Genomic DNA, 10,075 nt, shown 5'->3' on the forward strand with positions numbered 1-10,075 from the left:
TATATATATACTAGTTTCTTATATATATAGATATTTTAGTAAAATATATAGATATTATAGATTAAAACTACTATTTTATATAGAGTTAGCAAAATAGGTATAAATAACAGTTATTTATTATATAAAGTCAGCGAGTTATATATCTATTTTAGGTGACTTTATACAGTAGTAGGTATTATAGGCATGCCCGCTGTAGGCATGCCTGTAGGCCTTGGGCGTTATGGACAGGCACTCAAAAATCCAAATAGCCTAAGGCCCACCGTGGACGGGCCTTGGGTACCTCCTAGGTGCCCATGGACAGGCGATGTCGCAGTCTAGTATGAAGACCGGCATACCAGAGGATTTATTAATCCCACTTGTTTTGTAATTTATGTTATATAATCGAGGCTCCATATAAATTGTATAGGAAGCTGATATAGAAATACAGAGAGTTGAACCCTATTGATTGGACCCCTTATTTTATAATACCACTTGCTGGAACACGAACCAAAGGCCTAGTGCTGCGGGACTTGTCAAGGCCTAACCTAGTTTGGGGCCCTAGACCTAGTACTAGGTTACCTAGTCCGACCCAGACCTATTACTGGGTCGAAGGGTTCGACCTAAAACCCAACCCAGTCTGGGTTGGGTCTGGGTTTTACTGGGTCGTGCGGAAGACTATCTAGTACTATAGGGGTTAGCAAGGTCTATTTATACCTCTCCTAGCTTTATCAGTAGCGGCGGCAGCTATCTTAATTATGGCTAGCCAAACTATAACAACCAGTAATTAATAATCTATAAGCCTACAAGAGCTCGGGTTATATTAAATGCCAGTATGATTAGAGCGGCCAGAGAAGCATAAGGAAGGTCCTGCCACATCACAGCGTGTAGGGGAAGAAGGCCAGCTGTCCAGCTCATTAGGCATATGTACAATTCTCAAGCAAATCAGAAAGCAAGCGAGGAGGGTAGGAGTTGTGTGCTCCTAAGGAAGAAACAAAGGCCACTCATCAACCTATTTAATGACGGCTGTCAGAAAACAGAGGGGCAGGCAAAGGCAGTTGGTCAAGAGAAAGAAGCAAAGCAAAAACAAGAAAGGGAGTAAGCTAGACTGGTCGGGCGTAGAAATCATCTCGGGCTCCGCTATGATGCAGCTGGGGGGGGGGGGGGGGGNGGGGGGGGGGGGGGGGGGGAGGGAGTTACTCTTGGCGAGACGTCTTTGAGGGCCGGCCACCATGGAGCTGTGGCTGTGACGGTGCACGCTTCTGTGGCGTACGATGAGCGGGGTTTACAGCCATCGGGGCCCCGCGAGTGGAGTACTGAATTCCGCCGGCGGTCTCTCCAAGCAAGCCAAGGTCATGATGTTCGCCCATGTCAAGGCGGCTTGGCATACCAGGAGCAATGCCAAGGATTTCTGCCAACAGGCCATAGGCAATGCGGTCCATATCGACGCGGTCTATAGCGGCCGTGGTGTGAAGAACGTCACTGACAGGCTTCTTGGGGGGAGGGTCAGAGCTGTTGTCATCGTATTGGCTGGAGAGCGTGGGGGATGCCGACGGAGTAATATTAGGCTGGGCGGCGGGTAGAGGAGAGGACAGCCTACCAGCAACCCTAGCGGCGGCCGACTGGGCGGCGGCAGCCTGAATTGCGGCCGACTGCGCCACAGGTGCGTGGGCAGCGACTGAGGGGATCTGAGTTTGCAGCCAAGGCCGAAACTGCGCCGCGATCTGTGGGAGGATCTTACGGGTGCTGTTGTACTCCATCAGTCGCTGTATTGTATGGTCTTGGAATAGCAGCCATGCTTTTTGTGGGTGTGTCTGCCCAAGTCTGTGGATACGACCGACTGTCTGGAAAACGCTATTGTAATTCTGGGGTGCTTCCATCAATACCACACGGCTACATTGCGCATGCATGTTTAGTCCGAGAGCACCACAATTGTATGTGGTAAGGAGGACTGTGGTCGTACTAGCGAGGTTGGTGAACCGTTGGATGGCGGTGGTACGGGCGTCGAGAGACATGCCTGCCCGAATAACCACAAAGTCGACTCCAAGCGCGGCAAGAAACATCTCAACCAGCCAGCGGGTGCAGGGCCAGTTGCAGTAGACAAGAAATCGAGGTCGGTTGCCGCTCTCTGCGAGTGTTCCCTCGGTCCATAGGAGGTGGAGGAGGAATCGTAGGCGGGGGCAGTCATATGCCAAATACCGAGCAACAGCCATCCGAGAGGTAGGGAGGTCGACCGAGCGATCCTGTACGGTACGCGCAAAAAAGAGTCCGAAGCCACAATCATCTCCCCAGTCACCGTACGATGTGATTTCGGCAGCAAGCACACTATGGGCAGAGTTACGCAGAAAGAGGTCCATCTTCGGATAGACAGCAATATGGCATAGCTGGCGGTACGTAGCCCAGTTGATCGATCCAGCCTGACCATCCTGCGAGGGGCCAGAGGCGGCGGATTCTGTTGGCGGGCCATGTAGCGTCGAGGCGAGTGTGCCGTAGCTCTTGTCATGGTCTAGCTGGGCGGTCCGTGTGTACCGAAGCTCCACAGTGCTGATGGCTAGCGGCGGGATGTCCGCACCGATAGTGACCGAGGCGTTGCCATGTCCGACCATCAGGTGACCAGGCTCACGAGCAAGGCATGTCAGGCGTAGGATAACAGGCAAGACATGGAAACCAACATCGGTGGATAAATGTCCGCCGCGGCCAAGCGTGAGGAGCTGGACTGGACTCAGGAGATGGTAAGGGCGACCAGTGTCTGGTAGCGGGGAGACGGCAGACCATGTGGTATAGTCATGAAGGGCGGACTCCGGTTCAGCGACATCCGTCAGGTGCTCCGGGTCGACAGACTCCGGCTCCGGGATAAAGTCGTTGCTCCAGAGCAGGGAGAGATAGCCACAGAAGTCAAATGGCTTGTTCCACATCGGGGTAGCTGTCAGGAACCAGGTGCTGCTACGCTGGAGGTGCGCCACGGATTGATGCTGGCGAGATGATATTGTCTTCACACGATGGCCTTCGTCACAAATAATGCGGGCAAATGTGGTTTCGACCCTGTTGGCAAAATATCGAGTACGAGAGGCGCGACGCGGCTGGTCCTCGCCAGGCGACTGAGCATCCTGAAGCTGAGCAAGCGCGCGGCGGGCAGTGCCGAATGGATCCTCGTTATGCCCGGAGCTTGCGAGGTCAGAGAGGTGGGTAGCGTCGTCCATCGTCTCATCGACGGCTTCATCGACAGCTTCTTCGATGGCTTCCTGTTCCTGGTCAGAGAGTTGATCCTCATCCTCATCTATATCCGCATGAGAAATCTGACGGCCGGAAATTGCTGGACGGGACGGGGGACTAGAGACCAGAGGATGGGAGAGCGGTGCTCCTTCAGCGTCGACCTCATAGGTGGTTCGGCGCGCCCAAGTCTGGTACGAGGAGAGCACCACCGTAAGACCGGTGATCGAATCAGAGGAGTGTAGCTGGTTAAGGTGATTGTGCAGCTCCTCGAGGGTTCCGACGATCTGGCTTTTCCGCCGACGGTCACTGGTACGGGTGGTGGAGCCGAAGAAAACGATAAGCTGCAAGGCATCACCAAAGTGCCGGTCAATCTCAGATGTCCACGTATCAACCAGGGCATTGGGGACTAATATGAGGGAGGGAGCGAACGTACCAGGGGGGGCATCGACCGCAGGGAGGAGTTGGTTCGTGGTCCAAATCAGGGAGAGCGCGGTCAGGGTCTTGCCGAGACCACAGGCGTCGGCGAGGATACCACCGTGTAGGGGACTAGCCTCCTGCAGATGCATCCAGCCGAGAGCGGTTACTTGCCAAGGTTTGAGGTAAGTAGGGGGCAGCTCGAACGAGTTAGGTGGGTTAAGCTCGGCATGGCTTTCTGTGGCAAGGGGGAGTTTTAGCACGTCGAGGGCGGCGTCAAATAACGGCGGGATGGCTGAGACAGTCAGCTGTTCACGAGGGTCAACGGGCGTAACGGGAGGCTTGGTTGATATATCACCGCGTGACGGATCATCGCTGAGCAGGTCATCACTGGACGTGAGGTCCGAGGCTTCAATCCCTGTATTGTGAGCTTCACTGGCGGAGATCGTCTTGGTAGCGTAGCCATGTGTCATACCATCCCCCCGGGGGATGGGGGGATGATATTGCAACAGGGAGTTTGTCAGGAATCTCTCATTGCAAAGAGAGCCATGAAGATAACCAAGGTCGGTGTGGGAGAGGGCGGGCCGATTCAGACGAGCAGTGGTAGGTCGGTCAAGAGCAGTGCCAAGCCCAACGACAAGGGTCTTATAGGCACTATCAGAGATCACATCAGGTAGAGCGGCGTTGAGCTGGGCTGGGTCATCTTGGGCAGCCTCGGCTATAGCGTTGTCAAACCGAGCAAGGGCATTCTCCAGCTGAGAGACACGACTAGTGGGCACCGAGATTGAGGTAGTGGCCGCTTTACCCTTCGAATTAATGTGGGTAGGAGCGATGGCGGGAACTTTGTGCCAATTCGTGGGCGCAGAGTCCTTGCGGCGGTGGACAGAGGTGTAGAAAAAGATGAGAACCTTCCAGGCAAGGAATGTCTCCAAGGCGTCAAAAGAGAATGGCGCAACACGAAGTTGGGAATTCACCGCAAGATCATTGATGCGGGTGAGCATGTACTTGCGGTTTCACCACATCTGGCGAACATCAAAAAGATTTGATTCAGTCACATTAGGAGAGGCAAGTGCAGGGGGTTTATCATCAAGTAGAAGCTGGGTGTAGTGACCAGCATGCTCCACGGCTTCAATCACGGTGGGGGCTTTGATAGAACGGAATTTGTTAGGGAATTCAGGAGGAGCTCCAAACCCACCCTGGCGGTCGGCAATGTAATCAGAGATCACGCGCTTTGTGGGAGCATTGGTGTTCGAAAATAGTGCGTGAAGAGACGCAGTAGTCTGGAAGCCAAGGCATCCTGCAAGTCGAGCGGCGGATGAATCCAGGTCTTTCATAGAGGCGCTAGTGAAGGAAATATTGTGAAATCCTTCGAGGGGATGAGTGCGGCTAGCTCGAGCTAGTCCCTTAGAGTGAGACGCCATAATGTGAGAGTAGACACAGCATAAAAAGGAGAAAATCTGACGGGCGTCAAAATGTCTTGTGGTGAAGGTCAATGGTGGATGCGAAAAATCTCACGGCCGGCGAAAATGACTTGAATGTGAAAAGAGTTAATGCAATGAAGACTGGAGGGGAAAAAGAAGAAGAAGAATTAAAAGGGGGCGGCAGCCGTATTTATACCCAAACCTTAAATTTTGAATAGACAGGGTTGAGGGGATATTGGAGTGTGTGAGTGGTGAGGATAGGTGTAATCATTATTGTGGGAGCGTTTGGTGAGATCGGCAGATCGACAGATAATTGTGTGGGGTAACCCTGGGAATACAGGGGAGCATAAGATTAGATTAGATGGTGTGAGGTAACTAGTGCCCAGGTGTACAGATTACATAACATTTCTGACGGCCGTCAGAAATGTTGTGATGAAAGGGCGATAAATGTGGCTAGGATAACGACAGAGATCATATGGGAGAGATAGATACTATATAGCGCAGGTTGCCCTGTAATCCAGCCTCAGCCTGTAATTTCTGTACTACCTTCCAGATCTAGCACTGTGCTAGATATCTACTTCTACCTACCGTTGCCCTGACTGTCCTCTAATTTTGTACACTGCCTGGGTGTTAAACTACCTGTACAATAGTAGCGAGACAGTAGGTACTTCCAATTTCTACATAAACCCCTTACAAAATTAAGTTACTCCTATCATACCTCACTTTACATCACTAAGCCTCAATCCAAGCAAGATATACAGGTTTTTCTGATCAAAATGAAGTTTTTTACTATATAGACCAAAATTTATATACTAGTAGCAGCAACACTGCAGAAATACTGACCTAACCTAATCAGGCAGGCAGTACTGAAATTTGAGGCAGAGATTGGATTACAGGGGTGGTACACCAATCCCCTACATATATTAGAGATTCAATAGTGTTATAATATGAACATAAAAAGTCATTGACAGGTATGATAGTATACAGACAGGCATAAAATGCTGACAGCAGGAAGATTCTACCAACGTGATATTATGATATAGGTATAATAGTTTATAGACAGCCCTAGAGACATAAAATACTGACAGCAGGAAGATTCTACCAGTATGACAGCTTTACTGACAGCCGTCAATAAGCACTACTACAGAGTATACCTATATTCCGAAAACCCCTTTTAAAATTATGATATAGGGAAGATTTTACTAACGTATTTCACAAGCGAGCCGACCACCCAAGCGAGCCAGCCAGCCACCTAACCAAACCTACTAATTTCAAATACATATAACTCAATCAAAACCCCATTAAATTAAATACACTAAAGCGATCTATTCTCTAGACATACATTTCTTTTATAAGCCTGATTTTTATATAACCTATATATTGGTAATACTCTTATTTAGGGCTATAAAGGTAGCTCGTTGCGGGTCGAGTTTTGAGCCCGGACCTTAGGCCCAAAGTTGGGCTTTGCGGAAGTCTATATAGCTCCGATACCTTTTTAAGTGGATTTGGTAATCATTTAACGCAGCCCCGGAGTAACCTACTATACATGGTCTTTGATTATTCCTTCTAGGCCAAAACGTCATCAATACCAGTTGAACTTTTCAGAAAAAATGGATCAGGAAAATGTGATTGCATAGCCGAATTTCACATGACCTTTTTCGAAGGCGGCCGGCAAACATACTGTGTTAATCGTTATTCTTACACTCCTCTCTCCTCTCTTCTTTTCTTACACTCTAAGACCTAACTATGCTGAAAACCAGATTCTAACAATGGAACGGATCTACAATACGCTTAGCGAGAATAGGAAGTTTCCTATGACAGACGAGCAGCTTTCAGACCTCGGAGTCGATTTTCATCAGTTTGATATCCGCACTGGTACAATTTCTTCGCCATCGGTTACAAGCTACTTCCTACCTCGGGTTGATTTTCGAGATGTTCTCGATTCAGATCTAGCAGCTTCACCCTTCCTAAAGGCTGCAAGCTGCTCTGAAGTGCCAGGTCCTCGCCACAGCCCATGGATTCTTGAGTCATTTGAGATGGTCATGTTTCCAGATATGATGACCGATCAATATAACTATTTTACCTTCACAGGGAGTGGTTTATCATTCAAGGAATTTCACCACGAAGGGTTTGTATACGTCTTGACCTTCATAAACTTGTTACTAAAAGTCTTCTAGAATTCCCAATGGCGGATGGGTAGTAGACCGGTTAGTGGATGACGTATCTTATATCTCTCAAATGCTAACTTGCACTCTAGTGACACGCATTTTCTTCTTGGAGGTGCACTACTCTCAGTCTGCCGAGAGTTTCGCGACTTTGAATGTACCAATACCGAGAAGCTAGAATTTCCTCTGGATTCCCTGAGCTGCCATGAGCACAAGGGCCACCAGCGCTCACTAGTCGGGTTCTGCAACCAGGAGAAATGTGGTGATAAACGGCCTTCCTCAATGGAGCTCTTTGCGATCGCCGCATTAACCCACCGAGAAATGACCGAGGTTGATCGGGAAAGGTCGTATAAGAATCGGCCAGATGATAGTCGGTCGAATGAACATCGGTCGGACGAGTGCTATTTCACTTTTCCGGTTTGTCTTTCCTTCTTGGGTATCATTAGTCTTTTACTAACATATCATCAGAATTTAGTATTTCTGATGGACAAATTTGGTGGATGCCGTATGTTCCAATCCTATTTTGATGGCAAGCTTCATGTTCAATTCTCGGAGCTCCTAGATCTAGGACATATGATTGCCGTGCCTGCTTACGGGGAAAAATACTTTGATATGGTTGACAGAAAAGACTTTCTGGAGAAGTTGAACCTGCTTCTAAAATGGGCATGGCCTATTCCACAAGGAAACACCGTAGCAAATTTTCCAAGAATTTGTGGCAATTGATTTGCTAGGATGATCTTGCTTGGCTGATTTTGTACCAGTAACTGCATCAAAGAAAATCGGTAGTTTAGCTGAAAAAGATAAAGTGGTATAGAGGATAAATTGCCTATAAACCGCCCAGGTAGATGGTGGGCGAGATTTACGGACCAGTTTCCCGGGTCAGCATATAACTTTATAATTTCTTTGTGGAAGCTGAGTAACTGCCAGTTTGTGCCAGTTTGTGCCGTGCTGATAATAGCCCGCCTAAAGGGAGGTGTGCCATGGTCACAAGTTTGAAGACTTAATGGTCTCCGGGAATAGTTATCTTTGATTTCAAGGTCCGGGATTCTATGCCAGGAAGAATATATCTTTCATTTCCTATCTAATCCTCCTTGCTCTTCTTCCAATCCCGGTGCTGGACAATGGTAAGCGCGACAACAAGAAAACCAAAGGCCCGCATCTCTTCGGCAGAATAAATGCTGAAGGGTCCCAGTAACTGCATTGTGAGATGTGTTTTGCTATCGAGGGGGTTTCCAGAGCGTGTGCCTATAACCAAGTACTCGATGTACTCTTCATGCAGCTCAGCGACAATAAAATATATCTGTGTAGCATATTGCGCTAACATCACCCATCTATAGGCAACTGTTTAGTGATGTTTCTTAAGTATTGGTAGAGTGATCATGATCAAACCTACCTTCTGATCGGTGAATGGATTATTTGAACCCTCGGTCCCTTTGGCCCTTGAATACCAAGCGTTGTAGTAATCCAGGCTAGCATTTCAAGTCCCTGTTGCATCAAAACTTCCTTTACCGAACTCGATGACAGATGCATAGCCTTGACTTCAAGTAAGACCTGCATTTCCCCATCGGGATCTACTAGACCACCGTCGACAATTGCTTTGTATTCAGCCTCACCGATATGCAAATTGAGATGATGCTGGAGACTGTCCCACTTTAACTCGGTCGGCAGTAATAAGCAGATTGTGTAGAGCAAATTGACGAAGCTCATATTGATCTTGGCCTCGTGCGTTCGCTTCTTTGCTTCGGAGTTGCCAAACGGCTTCTTTATTCTAATGGAAGTCACCAGCGCCGTGAAACCTCCAGTATTGTCCGTTTCCCGGCTCTCTAGAGTCAGGTTTTGTAATCTCCTTGTGACACGCTCGAGTTTTTCCGCGGTAAAGGGGGTTGTAGTGCCGCTCGTCATGAGCTGGCCGGGGGAAGACGTGTTGGTGAGTCTTCTGCGCTTTTTGGCAATCGGGGAGGGTGGTCTGTCTCCAAACAACTCAACACAAGCTCCTTCTATTCGAGACTGCTGGTCTCGAATACTCGAGAATGCTCCAATGAGAATGGGGTTTCCAGGCTTTGCGATCGGGTATTTGGCGATGTGATCGATAAACTGACTCCAATCTCCATAACCGGAGACATACTCTTGAGCCGTCGCTTTTGCCCAATTGGGGAGATCGAGAGCCTCGCAGACAGCAGTATTCATGTTTGCCAGGTCTTTAACCTGGGAATACTTCCAGAGGATCTTGGTGGTAAGGAAATGGCCGTACTGGCTCCCAATTTTCGAAGCCGAATTCCAGCCCGATAGCTCTCGTAATGAAACGTTCAGCGGTTGCTCCCCAAGGGGCAGGCTAGGACCATGCGGTTTACCGGGTCTCGGCTCAGTAATTGTTGCCCTGGCTGCTTCTTTCTCCCATTTATAGGGTCTGTCAGGTACTCCCAGCTCCATCTCATCCTCCTCGGACTTAGACGGTCGCAGATGATAGGGCGACCGACGCTTGCTACTAGTGGACAGATCCATACTAGGCGCAGATGTCGGGTCTGCTGGTAGGTGCTGTGATGAACCGCCTGTTATGGGCTTGTGCTTATGGAGAGTAGAGGAAGCACGAGACAGGTATGTTGTTGGGGCTCAATCAAGGTGATGAAGTGTATGGGAAGGAAGAATAAAGGAAGAGGGAGAATATAAACAGAGTAAGAGGTAAGTAAGGCTCCATCACCAATGAGGCAGGTGCTGAAATGTGGCAGTAACTGATTATCTGCCATTATAGGAGAGGGTCTGGCTAGTACTAATAATAGTCGAAATCATTATACTGATAGGGAAATAAAACATGATCATATTTCATAGTATATCAAATTATTGTATAAGCCTTCTAAACCTCACTTTTCTGACCCTCGTTAAAAAGTG

General features: G+C 48.7%; 3 protein-coding genes across 3 annotated transcripts; 1 reads left to right on the forward strand and 2 right to left on the reverse strand.

Annotated features, from left to right (window-relative positions):
• Positions 1–1,172: 1,172 nt before the first annotated feature.
• Positions 1,173–5,024, reverse strand: PEX2_094160 (Helicase, C-terminal; the record flags this gene model as incomplete). Its single annotated transcript, XM_016746686.1, has 2 exons — positions 1,173–4,607; positions 4,659–5,024. The coding sequence occupies 2 exons, from the start codon at positions 5,022–5,024 to the stop codon at positions 1,173–1,175; spliced, it is 3,801 nt and encodes a 1,266-aa protein (XP_016600402.1).
• Positions 5,025–6,793: 1,769 nt separating this feature from the next.
• PEX2_094170 (uncharacterized protein) lies at positions 6,794–7,912 on the forward strand (the record flags this gene model as incomplete). Its single annotated transcript, XM_016746687.1, has 4 exons — positions 6,794–7,152; positions 7,202–7,231; positions 7,282–7,606; positions 7,658–7,912. The coding sequence occupies 4 exons, from the start codon at positions 6,794–6,796 to the stop codon at positions 7,910–7,912; spliced, it is 969 nt and encodes a 322-aa protein (XP_016600403.1).
• A 358-nt stretch (positions 7,913–8,270) lies between these two features.
• On the reverse strand, positions 8,271–9,691 carry PEX2_094180 (uncharacterized protein; the record flags this gene model as incomplete). Its single annotated transcript, XM_016746688.1, has 2 exons — positions 8,271–8,520; positions 8,583–9,691. The coding sequence occupies 2 exons, from the start codon at positions 9,689–9,691 to the stop codon at positions 8,271–8,273; spliced, it is 1,359 nt and encodes a 452-aa protein (XP_016600404.1).
• Between the last annotated feature and the right edge of the window lie 384 nt (positions 9,692–10,075).

This window comes from Penicillium expansum (genome assembly GCF_000769745.1).
Source record: "Penicillium expansum strain MD-8 chromosome Unknown contig316, whole genome shotgun sequence".
In the NCBI taxonomy this organism is placed as follows: Eukaryota; Fungi; Ascomycota; class Eurotiomycetes; order Eurotiales; family Aspergillaceae; genus Penicillium; species Penicillium expansum.